Consider the following 14,372-nt stretch of genomic DNA (forward strand, 5'->3'; position numbering starts at 1 on the left):
GTGCATCTTAGTGACTGCCGTAAGATATAGATAGTATCCTAGTGAATGCTATGCAATACAGAGAGCTTCATAATGACTGCCATACTATGCCTAGGTATAGTAATTCCATCATTTTAGGTTTTGGGTTAAGTAGGATGATTTTGTGCTATTCAGAAATATCACAAATTTATATTTAATTTTAAAAAAATAGCTTACTAGTATTACATGTAAACAAGCATACCAGGCAATTTGTAAGTGTTTTCTGTACACACACTGCTAGAATAAGTCTGATCCCGTTGATCTTCAGCTTCTCGTCTACTTCGGGGTCAGAGCTTCTGTGACAGAATTGAAGGGGAGGGGACTGCTTGCTACACCAGACACTGGAGCATTTGAATTACTAGACCTGCATGCCCAGGTGAATAACAACATATGCGGCCCCCACCAGCATTAAGTAGAATAATGATGTGCATTTCAGAAACAAGCTTATTTTTAGTGGTGTCCAGCAGCCTCAGCTGTGCCCTCCAATGTCGGTGTCCTAAGCTTCAGCCTGACCAATCTATTGTTTAATAAGACAATGGGACTGAGGCTGTGGGAGGGATTTTCTCAGAAATGTTTCAGTATCCAATGAGCAACATCGGAATTTTGATAGTCAATTATTTTCCAAGAAAGATTATGTAAACTGGGTTTAAGGAAAATAACATCAAATTTAGAGCGAGAATAGAGCTCATTTTAGTATTCTGCCTGGAATATTAGATTACTTAATATTCTTATTTAGCCCCTAAATTCAAATATTGTAGAGGTCATTATGATAATAGTGGGCACAAATGACAGAAGTGACTTCTCTCACCGCTAACAAAAGACAAGTGAAGTGACTAAGAAAGAGATTTTCCATCTCACCTGCAGAGAAGATAACACAAAAATGTATTCAGCAGTGTCCAGACACAAGTTTGCATAGCAAAACAAAACAATATAACTGACTAGTTTTAGTGCATATGTATACTTGGGCCTAATATATTTAATTGAAGAACTCCACTTTAACCAATTTTTTATATAATAATCCTTACTAAATTAGTAAGGTTAAACTTGAGTTTCCAAAGCTCAAGACCCCAAAGTTTCAATAATACTTGTTCCTAATAACAGTCTTTTATATTAGTTCCTACTAACAGTCTTTGAAAAAATAAGTGGCGTTCTTCTTTAGCAGCCTAGAAAGGGGCCAAAATCATGTTGGTATAATCTTCTAGTTGTATAATTTACGCTGATTTCTATTATTATGATTTTATTTATTTTTCCTTTTAGGCTATCAATTTTTATGACTGGAAAAATGGCAAAAAAAACCTAAACAGACTTTGCCACACTTGTCACCTTGTGAAGCCACTGCGCTCTAAGCATTGTCGGGTCACAAACCGCTGCGTGTCACATTTCGATCACTATTGTCCTTATGTCTATAATGATGTTGGACGCAATAATAGGTTTGGGCTTTCATTTATTTATCCACATTATTTTCTGTCACTTGTAGCTATAGTGAGTGTATGAATCTCATTAAATTCTTAACATCCTACATTGATTTGTTGTGCACTGTAATGCTGATCTGTAATAAACAGCAGGAAGCACTCACTGTATGCTGCATAAGTTAGTTAGAGCAGCAGCTGTAATGTGTTTCCTTTTAGCGTTATGTGATGACAATCAGAATAGGAGATAAAGTTTTGTTTGGTAATTATCTGTTTAATATTAACCAATCAATGGCTTTGCAAAATGAGATATTTTGGGCATCTTTTATTATTTATTGTACATATGTCATTTATCAGGCGAGGAAAAGAGGCTGTAATTGAATAGTCCCAGGCGTCAATGCCCGAGGCTACCAACCTTTTCCCGTTGCGGTAAATTACCTCATCTAATTAAATTGGCCCCGTAATCTCTCTGCATGATTTAAATCTGCCCCACCTGCAGTGCAACATGATTTGCCAGTGTGCACAGTTACTTGCTATGTTTGCTTTGCTCCCAACTCAGAATCAGCATCTGTAAGTTAAAGATTTCAAGTGGATAAAATAGGTTTGCCTTAAGAAACCAGGACACATTATTGCTCTAGTATAGCATTCCCTTTAAGAAAAAGCCTCTGTGTTCTGTGTTATCCTAGTCATAGCTCCTGGTAGCTCTTGGTCTTTGCATCTGGAACATGTAGCAAATTATATATAGAGAAAAAGTTTCTGGCTGCACAGCATAAGTCACAGGGTAATGGTCATGCTGTGAGGACCTGTCTTAAGGTGCATACACATGGATAGATTTAACAAACGATGTGGGCACTCCCGATCAATCGGAACGACACATCGTTTACATCGTTCCATGTATATGAACGATACCAATGGCGATGCACGCACCCGCAGGTCGCTAATGACAGCCCCAGATTTTTTGAACATGCAAGAAGATCTAGGGCTGTCGTTAGCAATGGCATGCTACCGAATGCAGCATAGCCCCAGCTCACACACACCCCCTTCCCCCACCTGATGCCGTTCGTCGATGCCGGCATCGGCAAATGTGCATGCACTTGCCGTTGCCAGCCCCTCGCCGGGCATGATGTGTTGTTCAGTGGCACATTGTGCCGTGTGTGCTCACCTTTAGGGTGACACTTGCACGATGTCGGCACAATTTGCCATATTGGCACTACAACTAGTCTACATCATGCAGTGGGTACGCACTATTACACGCTCCCGAGTGTCGCATGCTGCACAGCCAGCCGGAAGATATTGCATGCAACCTGATGCATGTAATGAATCGTTCATTACATCAGGCTAGTGTGTACTGGCAATCTGGCATGGAGTAAGGTAAAGAGAAATCGCAATCGCCCCGCCAGACCAATTGCCGGTCGTCCTAATGTGTACCCTTACCTTTACACTGTGAAACACTTTTGGTGTTCATCAACATCATTTTATTTTACACATAACAATTTACAAAAGAGGAGAATAGAAGCAATAGGTGACAAATGATTTTCTGATAAATGTTATAATAATACGTCGTGTTAATGTATAATATATATTTACTTCACAGAGTGTTCTTCGTGGGTTTCCTAGTAAACATGTGCATCAACTGTCTCATCGCTGTCTACCTATGTTGGAACTGGTTTAACGTTGAAGGCCGGAGCCTGTTAATTGGAATGGGGTTTCTGTTCCTTTCCATTATCGGATTTATTTCTGCTATGATGACTGGGATGTCTGTAAGTTGCTCCTTATGGAAAAGGACACTGTGTCACAAAATGCAGTCCTGTATGTCTAAAAGTATATATGGGGTAATTCCAAGTTGATCGCAGCAGGAACTTAGTTAGCAATTGGGCAAAACTATGTGCACTGCAGGGGAGGCAGATTTAACATGTGCAGAGAGAGTTAGATTTGGATCGGTTATTTTATTTCTGTGCAGGGTAAATACTGGCTGCTTTATTTTACACTGCAAATTAGATTGCAGATTGAACACACCCCACCCAAATCTAACTCTATCTGCATATGTTAAATCTGCCTCCCCTGCAGTGCACATGGTTTTGCCCAATTGCTAACTAAATTCCTGCTGCGATCAACTTGCAATTACCCCCATTATACATAACTGGTTAGTTTAATATTTAATCAGTAATGTGCTAGTTTATTAAATTATGACATTAAAGACACCTACTTGTATACATAGCCAACACAAGGAAAAAAATGAATTTAACAATTTGTTTAATTAGTCATTCATTGTTTCATGTGTGGTCTCATCATGCTCAGTCTTAGTCTAACACAACTGGATGTGTTTGCCGTATATGTGTGGTCAATTTTTGACCCAAAAATGCAGATAGAGTAGATGTCAGTTCAGTGTTGCACCTGTAGGTTATAGCTATTTGTAATCCACTTGTGTGCACATCTTGCTGATTGCACTTGTTGCAATTTGTTTAGGCAGGCAACGCTATCTTTTTCTAATGCAGACAGACTCAAAGACTCAAATGTTATACAATGGCACTAGATGTATACAATAACGTTACCTCCCTTGGGATTTAAGCCTCCGAGATACACCAGCACAGTGCCAGTACAACTTGTCTCACCATTGTTCCTAGGGGGTCATTCCAACCCGATCGCTCGCTGCAGTTTCTTGCACTGCGCGGCGGCTCATGCCAGCCGATGTTGCCTAGCGATCACCTCTGAGGCAGAGGCAGTCGCTGGGCGGGAGGGGGCTGGACTGAGGCGTTAAGCCGCCGTTTAGGGGGCGCAGTCCGGCCAACACAGGCATAGCTGGACCGTTAGGGAGGGCGGGCCTCGGTGGCTGCGTGACGTCAAACGCAGCCGCTGCGGGCCGGGGAGCGACGAGTAGCTCTTGGCCAGCACACTAAAGCTGCGCTGGTCGGGAGCTACTCTAGAAGTGCAAAGGCATCGCCGCTGTGCGATGCCTTTGCACTTCTGCGGGGAGGGGGGGGGGGCGGCACTGACATGCGGGGCGGACTAGCCCTGTGCTGGCCGTCCCCCCGCATGTCAGTGTGAATGATCGTAGCTGTGCTAAATTTACGATCAACTCGGAATGACTCCGCTTGTTTTTGTCAGTTAGCTCTGTCTACTTACTTCGCCTGATGTTGGTTGCTACCTTGTGCTTCTACGCTCCTGTGATTATCTTATAGCACTGTAGTAGTGCTCTCCGGTGGTTCCTACCTTCCTGTTGGTGCTCATCATTTTATACACCAGTGTGCTTCTGCTTCCATTCAAGACCTCCTCCTAATTAGCACTTCTTCAGTTTGCTAACAATTGGAAAAGAGTTTGCTCTGCTTTGTTACAAGCATCTGTTTGTTAAAAAAAAGTGACAGGAAGCGTTGAGCTATACCCATGTTGAAACCTGGGGATCAGGTATGGCTTTCAAATTGGAATTTATGGCTGAGGGTTCCTTCAGTTAAATTTGCACTCCGATTTATAGGGCTGTATACCATTTTGCAAGTCATTAACCCAGTGGTGTATACTTTTAATAAATAACAAATTTCACACTAGCATTTCCAAAGCTCCTAAAATTCATACTCAGTATGGAGTGGAACATGAGATCAAGAAAATGATTGATTCCCGGTGTAATCAAGGTCAACTCCAGTATCTTATAGATTGGAAAGGGTACGGTCTGAAGGAACGAGCTTTAACTAATGCAAGAGATGTTCATGCTCCTGCTCTCATTCAGAGATTCCATAAAGACTTTTGTTTCAAACCTAAAAGGCCACCCATAAGAGGGGGGTGTACTGTCACATCACGGCCCATTAAACCCTCTCCAGCGTTGTCATTATTCTTCATGGCATGCCTCCGCTGTGCAGACTCCTTATGCTACAGCCAGCATGGATCCTGGGTGACAGAGTTCTGACCCTATCAGTGACATTATTGTTGCACATGTTCTTCCTCAGCCTATCTTGTTCCTATGCACTCTATTTAATCCTGTCAGGTACACCAGCACAGTGCCAGTGCCAGGTACACCAGCACAGTGTCAGTACAACTTGTCTCACCATTGTTCCGGGTCCCGATCAGTTAGCTCTGTCTGCTGACTTCATCTGATGTTACTACCCTGTACATCTATGCTCCTGTGATCATCTTATAGCACAATGCTAGTGCTCTTCAGTTGTTCCTACCTTCCTGACAGTGCTCAGCCGTTCATACACCAGTGCTTCCAGTTAAGACCTGCTGGAGTTCTACTCGTACTTCCTCTGTGCAGCCAATACCGGTACCAAGTTATCCTGAGGGCTTTTCTGCACTAACCAACCTGCAGACTTACTTGTTCTCTGTGAGCAGTCTTCACCAGAATATTCCTGCAAACAGTTTCCATTACATCGTCTGCTATTCCTGTGCTAGTCTCAGCTACCCTGCACTGCTTACAATATCTGGCATCTATATTATATACTACCTGCAGAAGGTGCATGACCTAGTGTGTATCCCGTATTTATCGCGTTCCTGACACAGTCCATAAAACACCATATCCTTGAGTGTCCTAGTCTTTGGTGGTTTACTTCCACAGTCAGGTAGTCCAGAAGTACCTCCGCCTTCAAACTTTTCAACTGTTCGAACTATAAGAAAGAGCGATCCATGAACCTAGTTTCAATCAAACCAGTTCTCACCAACACTGCCCAGCGGCCTCAGATCTGTGCCCACAACAAATATGTAATCTGACAGGAAGATTTATCAAACCTTCTAAAAATGGAAAGGGGAGGTGTTGCCCATAGCAGAACCATCTATAATTTTCTAGAATGTATTAGTCACATGATAGCTGGAATCTTATTGCTGTAGACAACAACTTTGCTTTTACATTTTTGAAGGTTTGATAAATATCCCCTCAGGTCTCAAGTTAGGCAAAATGTGCAAGTTAGGCTGGCAGAAGCCTGACTGTAATATAACTAGTGAGTGGATTGCAATAATTAGCATTTTGGAAATGGCACATAGAGCCGGATAAAGCCGGATGCCTTGAGAAAGATACATTTTGTATCAAAACGCTTTGGCGAGGAAAGTCTGTGGACTCTGAACGTCTACCCCGGCACCAGAAGTATGTTTCCAGGGACGCCTGATGTTCTCAATGGTTCTTGCGCGTTTGTCTACCTTTAAAGTAGACAATTCCATCTGGTAGGAGTCTCATAGTCTACATTGTCATTTGGATATTGTAAACTGTTCTACAATTGTTTGTCTACTTTTGTCTAGTAGACCAATTTTTCTGGTGGGAGTTCATTTTGTCTATTTTATGTCATTTTAATAAATGTATTGTTTAGTTTTACACTATGGAGAGTCTTCTTTATTTTACATGTAATCTGGAGTGAATATCCCCATAGGGACTGAGAGAAGTAGTGAATTGGCCTTCTTATACAGCAGTTTCCACTCCCTTGGGTTCTCATTTTGTACAATTGGTTTGGTAGACTACAGATTCCGGTACGAGTCTTTAGTATATTCACTGAATCAAATTAAATTATCAGAATTACACTATTTTTGTGCATTCATCTGTTCATCTCTGAGGTGCTGATGAACATCTGAAGAATATTAAATATCAATAATCGCCTGTGACTTTGAAGGATTTGTATCGTTTAAGTATCTGTATTGTGTGCGCTTTTTGTCTGGTGGTTCCCCTCTTTTTCTGCCATTGTCTTTGAGTGTAGGTGACACTCTCCACCATCACAAACAGCAGCCTTTCTTTGCGCACCTGTAGTATTCTATCTTGTTAGCCTGATATACAAGTAATATCCTTTAGAAAGCCAATCATAATATGCTGTAGAGAGGTCCTTGAATAATCTGTACACTGGTCAACAAGGGTTGTATTATTATTATTTTTAGTTGTTGTTTGGTCAAAGTTGCCAACATTTTGGCTGCCCCCTCTGTGAGGGGGAAGCCAGGTCGGCACAGCAGGGGGCGGTAAGGGTGGGTGTGACGGGACATAGGGGACAGGGAGCGAAACATCATAGGAGTTGGTACAGGGGGCATGGCGAATGTGATCATGTTATCATAGCCACGCCCCCTTGCTATACAATGCCGATATTACAAGCATTTTACAGTGGGGGGGCATGGCTAATATAATGCAGTTCAGAGTGAATTGCGTCATCAGCTGCCCAGACCATCCACTTCACTTGGGCTGCTGGGTGGCATGTCATGGCTGCCCCCAGGAGACTTGACAACTCTTCCAATAGCCAGGAGCACCACCCAATTTTCGTGAGCCTCCCAGCCATTTCGGGAGAGTAGTGATTGGTTTGTGCATACCTCACAGCTTTACAGTATCGAACAAAAACATGAAACAGCTCGACATTTGGCATTTTCCTGCATACTGTATTTCCTGCATTGCCATAGCCTACTTTGTGATCACCCTGAATGTACTTCTAGAAATAAGCAATACATTTTGTTATGGTTTTTCATGGTCTGTTGGTCTTAAGAAGAAGTATATTGATTTTGTGTATTACAGTTGTGATAATATAAGTTAAAACAAGGTTTCCACTTTAATGCTGGGTACACACTGGCAGCTGGTCTATCAGACTAGCATGCACGCCTGAAGGAGGGTGATTGGCTACCCCCCCATGTGTGTACTTGCTCATTCATATTCTGCCTAAGAAACATAAATAGTATGCAAACTCTCCATACATCTGCTGAGGCAGGTCTGTGTCATAGCTGTTAGTCTTGTTCTGGTCACATATACAGCACCTTATTGCTCCCTTCCATCGAAGAGGTTCTCTCCACCAATCACACGCATATCCAAGGTGCAGGCAGTGTAGCTGCTATGGGGCCCAGAACTGAAAGGGGCCCACCTTCCCTGTCACAGTTATATGTGTTATGTAGAAGGGAGTAGCTACCATAGGTGCAGGGCGTGCAGCTACTATGGGGCCTAGAGCGGAGAGGGGTCCACCTTCACTTCCCTGTCACAGTGACATGTGCTGTACACATTTTACATTAGTAGATACATAAGGGCCCTTACAAACTTTTGCCTTTGTGCCTACAATACATCTAGTTATGCCCATGGTCTTGATCATTGTGATGTGGTATAAAATGAACTGAAGGGCATTATAATGTTACATAATATGAACTGTGGGCACTGTAATGTGGCACAATATCAAGTGGAGGCACTGTAATGGGGCATAATATGAACTGGGGCACTGTATGTCATAATAAGAATTGGGGATACTGTGTTACATAATGTGTACTGGCAGCTCTACAATGTAACATAATGTCAACTAGGGGACTACTATGATTCATAAAATAAACTACTGCACTACTATGGGGCATAACATTAACTAAGGCAATACTATGGCTCAGAAAATCAACTAGGGCACTATCACAGGGCATACAATTTACAACTGCTACGGATAGGTATATCTCTAGAAGCATTCGAACAGGGGCCCTTCAAAATATTGCTATGGGGCCCACAAATTTTTGGCTACGCCCCTGCGCATGGCCTTCTATCTCAGGTTTAGTAAGAAGGAGAGAGCTTATTTGTGATTGGTGGAGGGACAGCTTATTTGTGATTGGTGGAGGGACAGTTTAATGTAGCAGAGGGGATTGTACTGTGCAGTGTGTCTGCTATGTCAACTTGCAGTGCTGAAGCACCTGTGGCACATACCCACCTATGCAGGCTATTCTATAGAGTGCCAGTATGTTAATGTCAATAACAAACAAAATCTGAAAGTGGAATATAGCAGATATTAATCTACCATACTTGCCTATACCCAGGTATAGGTATGGTAGATGAATAGTCAGTAAAACGTAGCCTGTAGTATCACTGAGACACTCCTTTCTATTGACGTAATTGGCTGATTATTGTTGGTTCTAAAAGGAAAAACATTTTAGAAACGTCTCTAATTTTCCCCTGATTTTACTCTATGGTCAAATATATTGTATACTGTATATCTTCCATTAAACACTACTACGTAATTCATTGCGCCCTACGGGCGCTCTTCACACCATCGTCAGGGGCTATGCCCCCTTAACCCTTGCACGCCCTTGTGGCGTGCAATATTTGTATTATATGGAGTATTACATCCAATCATAATTGTGTGAGTGGTTAAATATTGCACGAACAAAGGGCTTGCAATGGTTAAGGGGTCGTAGCCCCTTGCCACGGCGTGAACAGCGCACGCAGGGCCTGATGAATCACCTAGTAGGTGCTGTGGTTGGGGAAGTGGCAGGTGCGGGGGAGAAGCGGATGGGGTAGGGGGTCTGGGGGTGCCACGGGTGGGGGAGGGGCGGATGTGGGGGTGCCGCATGTGGGGGAGGGGCTGGTGCGGTGGTGACGTGGGTGGAGGAGGGGCAAGTGCATGGGTGCCGCGGGTGGGAGAGGAGTGGTCGCGGGGTGCCGCAGGTGGGGGTGGGGTGGGTGCGGTGGTGTTGCGGGTGGGGGAGGGGATTCGGAGCCACCACGGGTGGTGGAGGAGGGGTTGGGGTGCCGCAGATGGGGTGCGGAGGTACTGCAAGTGCACAGCACTGTCACCTTTTACATTGATTCAGCGTCCAGTGGATGACACTGCACATCCACTGCACTGCACAGCACTGTCACCTTTTACATTGATTCAGCGTCCAGACATTACCCTCCGCGATATCACCCACTCTATTCGTCAGGGCCTCTGGGGATCTGGGTGCGGCTGTGGCGGGGAGGCACTTCTGTGACATTACGCGCAGAGGAGGCTCCGGGGCTCAGAGAGTATGCGGCACAGGGAGGGCTATGAAAGCTTTCCGCTGCGCCGCTTTCATACACATCTATGCCAGTGGCCGCAGCAGCTTTTGTTCCACCTGCGCCGCCGCTAGGGAGTGGGGATTGTTGATGCCGGAGGGGGAAGGCGGACTGGCAGCAGGACATAGGACACTGCTGTAAAAGTTTTTTTTTCCCCTATCTACAGTGCAGATACTTGGTGCAGATGCAGTGGGCCTATTTTGGGGTGTGGACCTGGAGCTGCAGCTCCATCAGCACCATTGTTAATCCTGATCTGGGAACACACAGCAGCCAAAGGGCAGAGCCTCCCATTGGATGTAACTTGTGTGGGAGGGCGTTTCTCGCCCAATCAACTGTGGACTGGGTGTGATAGACCTGCTGATAACCCAATGAGAGCTCCTAGCCACGCCCAGCATTAGCCACACAGTCACAGAGTGACAGATCTGGGCTATTATATAGGAGATGGGGTCAGTCCTATTCCCTGCAAAGGGTGCAAGGCGCCATTGCCACAGCATGTAAATGCCGGAAACAGCACCGAACTCCCACCCCTCACGGCTCCTTTTAGTGCCCGACGCGCAGATTTTTGTTTGCAACCGCACTTATTTGCGCCTGCAGAAAACATCACGGGGAATAGGATTTATCCCTTTTCCTCTTTTGTCAAGTGTATTGACCTTCATTTTATCCATACTCCAGGACTGAATTTGGAAAGTACAGTTCACTATTTCATAGTTTTGGATGAAAGACAGAGAAGTTCCACATGCAGTCGTTTAGGGGGGAATTCAATTCAGTGCGATGGCCTCGAAGTGAGGGGCGTAACTAGAAGTTTGTGGGCCACGTAGCAACATATTGAAAAGGCCCCTATCCCGGTGCATTGTGAGAGACACCTCTCTGCAGCAGGTGTTAATTTTATGCCCCATAATAGATAGTGCCCTAGTTAATTTTCTGAACCATAGTAATGACCTAGTATACATGATGTCACATTGTAGGGCTGCCAGTACACATTGTGTCACACAGTGTCCACTGATAAGGAAAATAAATGATATTAGTCCATTCATGGTAATAAGCATCGTATGGTATCTAATTATATAGGCAATAATATAGTCCAATATTGGTGTATGCAATAACGTCGACACGGGAGAATTCACAGTTGAGCACTCTCCCTTTATCTCATCAAACCATCTTTATACAGAATTTTCACAATATAAAGCATTAATCACAGATTCTTGATTCATTAACAATAATCCAAAATACAGACATATCATTGGTTGAGGGGAAGACTTAGGGAGGTGTCAGAGACAAGGGTGTAGCTACCATAGGTGCAGGGAGTGCAGCTGATATGGGGCCCAGAGCTGAGAGGGGCCCATCTTGCTTGTCAAAGTTACATATGTTATATACATTTTTCACTATTGGGTAGTACATAAGGGCCCTTACAAACTTTTGCCATGGTGTCTACAGTATATCTAGTTATGCCCCTGGACCTGCTCATTGTAATGTGGTTTAAAATTAACAGGAGGGTATTATAATGTTACATAATATGAGCTGGGGCACTGTATGAAGTGGAGGCACTAGAGTGTGGCATAATATGAACTAGGGGCACTGCATGTCCTAATGTGTATTAGGTACTGTGTTGTGTAATGTGTACTGGTGGCCCTACAATGTGGGGCATAATGTGAACTAGGGCACTACTATGATTCATAAAATAAACTAGAGCACTATTATGGGGCATAAAATGAACAACTGCTGCAGAGAGGTGTCTCTCTAGAAGCAGGGCCCCACAAAATGTTGCTATGGGGCCCGCAAAGTTCTGGCTACGCCCCAGGTCAGAGAGGTTTATTTACATTAGCCAAATCACCACCAGATGGCACTTGTGACATAGAAAACATTTGGGACAAATATAAAGTCATTTTGGGATCTCTCACAAATATGTTATGAAACCAGTCCTTGGAAGGTTGCCTCATGTTAGCAGTCTTGAAATTATCATTGGTATCCATGTAGACAATCTTGGTGGGTAACATTTTTGCAAGTCAGGCAGAAATCACTTAAAGGATATCACAGAATGATTTTAAAATGGAGAACAGTTTATAACATAATCACAACAAAATATAGAATTATTTGATTTTCCTTTAACATCCAGTTCACATTATGACATACAGTGTCCCCAGTTCATATAGTTACAGTTCCCTTTTCATACTGTGCCACATTAGAGTGCCCTCCAGTTCAAATTATGCCAAGTTACAGTGCCCCAGTTCATATTATATGTGTCTCCATTTCATATGGATCAGACCCAACTGCTTAGCAGACAAATCTGGGAAATTGATATACTGTACCGCTTTATAACCTGGGTCCTGGCCCCCCTAAGTCTCTGGCACCCCTTGCACCCACTATAGTTATGCCGTTGCCCGAAGTGCTACTAGAACAGTCAGGTGGCGGCACTTCACAAACCAGTAATTCACTAATACTCCCTCACACTCCATAGAAGTGTGAATGAAAATGACCACTTTGGCTAAAAAAAAGAAACAGTGATGAGCACAGTAAACCTCATGGCACTGAATTTAATTCTTCCCTTAGTGCAGTGGTTCCCAACCTGTGGTACACGTACCCCCGTGGGTACGCTGCGGACTGCTCGGGGGTACTTAAAAACAAAGCCAGTAATGGCGGAGGTCTCCAGCATCCCTCTGGCGCATGCGCTGTCACGCTTGGAGGACGCCGGGCAGTCCTGAAAGTGTGGCACCAAACACCGCCTCCATTTCCTGGCCTGCTGGGAGCGGGACTGTGATGTAATCACGCTCCCGCGGCTGGCGCAGAGAGGATCCTGGGGGCTAGCTGGGCATGTTGTATAGATCGCAGCGTCTCTGTTACCGCCACGTCTTGTTTTCTTCTTGCTGGCGGGGGACAGGCAGGGACCAGGGCAGCAGGAGTCAGGACTCGGAGGTAATTGAAAGAATTTTAATCACTCAGCATTGTGAATTCTGTAGAATTGAATATATATACTTTCCATTTTTTTATTTCAGGTTTATATGGCAGCTGTGAACATAACAACAAATGAAAGGATGAATGTGAAAAAGTACACTTACCTTATGGATGAGAGGGGAAAGTTTTACAACCCATTTAACAGGGGACTTTTCTTGAACCTCCTGGAGTTTGTCCATTTCATTCCACCACTTTCTGAAGACAAAATTAAGAGGAAGGAAGTGAATGAAATCTAAGCTCAGTGTTGTTAAGATCTTCCAATGTTTACAGGATTTTATTTATATGCTATTTATGCAGATATATTTTTATTGTATTTTTCAAATTAATAAATTTAATACGAACAAAGATTTACTAACTGTTGTTTATTTGCCTTATTTTTCAAACAGTTGAGGTTTTCTGTACAATTTTATCACCTGAAAGGATTCTGGGCTACATGTCAGGAGTAGACTACTGATACTTAGAACTGCTGCACTAATACCTGAAAGAAATCAGGAGACACATTAGGGGCCTAATTTAGCATGGATCGAAGATGTGCGAAAAAACACACATCTACGATCCAATACTCTAACATGCGGGGGACGGCCAGCATAGGGCAAATCCGCCCTGTATGCCAGATCCAGTCCCCCCCTCCCTGCAAACATGTGAAAGCATCTTCCAGCGGTGATGCTTTCGCATGTTTAGGGTAGTCTTCTGCCTAGCTGCGAAGGCAGACAGCTACCCGTCATGCTTCGAGTTGCAGCGGCTGCATGTTACATCACACAGCCACCTCGGCCTGCCCCACATCAATGGTCCAGACTCACCTGCGTTGTCTGGACTGCGCTCCACCAACGCCAAGTTGACGCCTCCTCAATGCCTCTGTCTGTCAATCAGGCAGAGACGTTCGCAGATGTGAGATGCCGTCACATCTCACAGTGTGCGCTCGGGCAGTGCGGCTCATGTATGTGTGCACACTTCAAGAGGCCACAGCATGCGAACGTTTGAGATCTATACACCCCTGAAGTAGTCATCATTAGTGATGGGTACGTAGTGCTGGATTGATTTCTAGTAGGAAGGTTCCTTCCTGTATAGCGTTCGGAGCCTGTAAGGGGTAAAGACAACTAAAGTGATAACATATACCCTGTGATTTTATGTGTCATGTAAGGATGATTAATATAATTGTTAAACAATTTCAGTAAATACATTGAGAGGCTGATTGCCTTTTCTGAGTGTCTTTGGTGTGAGGATTTCATTACAGAAGAAGTCCTCACCTCTTTATCCCAGAATTTAAATGTGAAAAGTGTATT

At 43.9% G+C, this 14,372-nt stretch overlaps 1 protein-coding gene and 1 long non-coding RNA gene across 5 annotated transcripts in view; one reads left to right on the forward strand and one right to left on the reverse strand.

The window, feature by feature from the left end:
- Window positions 1–13,425, forward strand: part of LOC134917617 (uncharacterized) — a 109,482-nt gene extending 96,057 nt beyond the window's left edge. For both annotated transcript variants that reach the window (XM_063920305.1, XM_063920306.1), the window contains 3 exons: window positions 1,276–1,448; window positions 3,022–3,187; window positions 13,131–13,425. In XM_063920305.1, coding sequence (XP_063776375.1) covers window positions 1,276–1,448; window positions 3,022–3,187; window positions 13,131–13,325 — 534 coding nt within the window. In that variant the 3' untranslated portion in view covers window positions 13,326–13,425. The remainder of the gene's footprint in view (window positions 1–1,275; window positions 1,449–3,021; window positions 3,188–13,130) is intronic.
- Window positions 1–14,372, reverse strand: part of LOC134917711 (uncharacterized) — a 144,599-nt gene that overhangs the window by 92,927 nt on the left and 37,300 nt on the right. For 2 of the 3 annotated variants that reach the window (XR_010177431.1, XR_010177430.1), the window contains 2 exons: window positions 13,194–13,284; window positions 3,130–3,198 (listed from right to left, as the gene is read on the reverse strand). This is a non-coding gene — a long non-coding RNA (uncharacterized LOC134917711). Of the gene's footprint in view, window positions 1–3,129; window positions 3,199–13,193; window positions 13,285–14,372 lie in introns of those variants that run through there. The other variant, XR_010177432.1, reaches the window with a different exon arrangement.

Source organism: Pseudophryne corroboree, chromosome 1 (assembly GCF_028390025.1).
Source record: "Pseudophryne corroboree isolate aPseCor3 chromosome 1, aPseCor3.hap2, whole genome shotgun sequence".
Classification (NCBI taxonomy): domain Eukaryota; kingdom Metazoa; phylum Chordata; class Amphibia; order Anura; family Myobatrachidae; genus Pseudophryne; species Pseudophryne corroboree.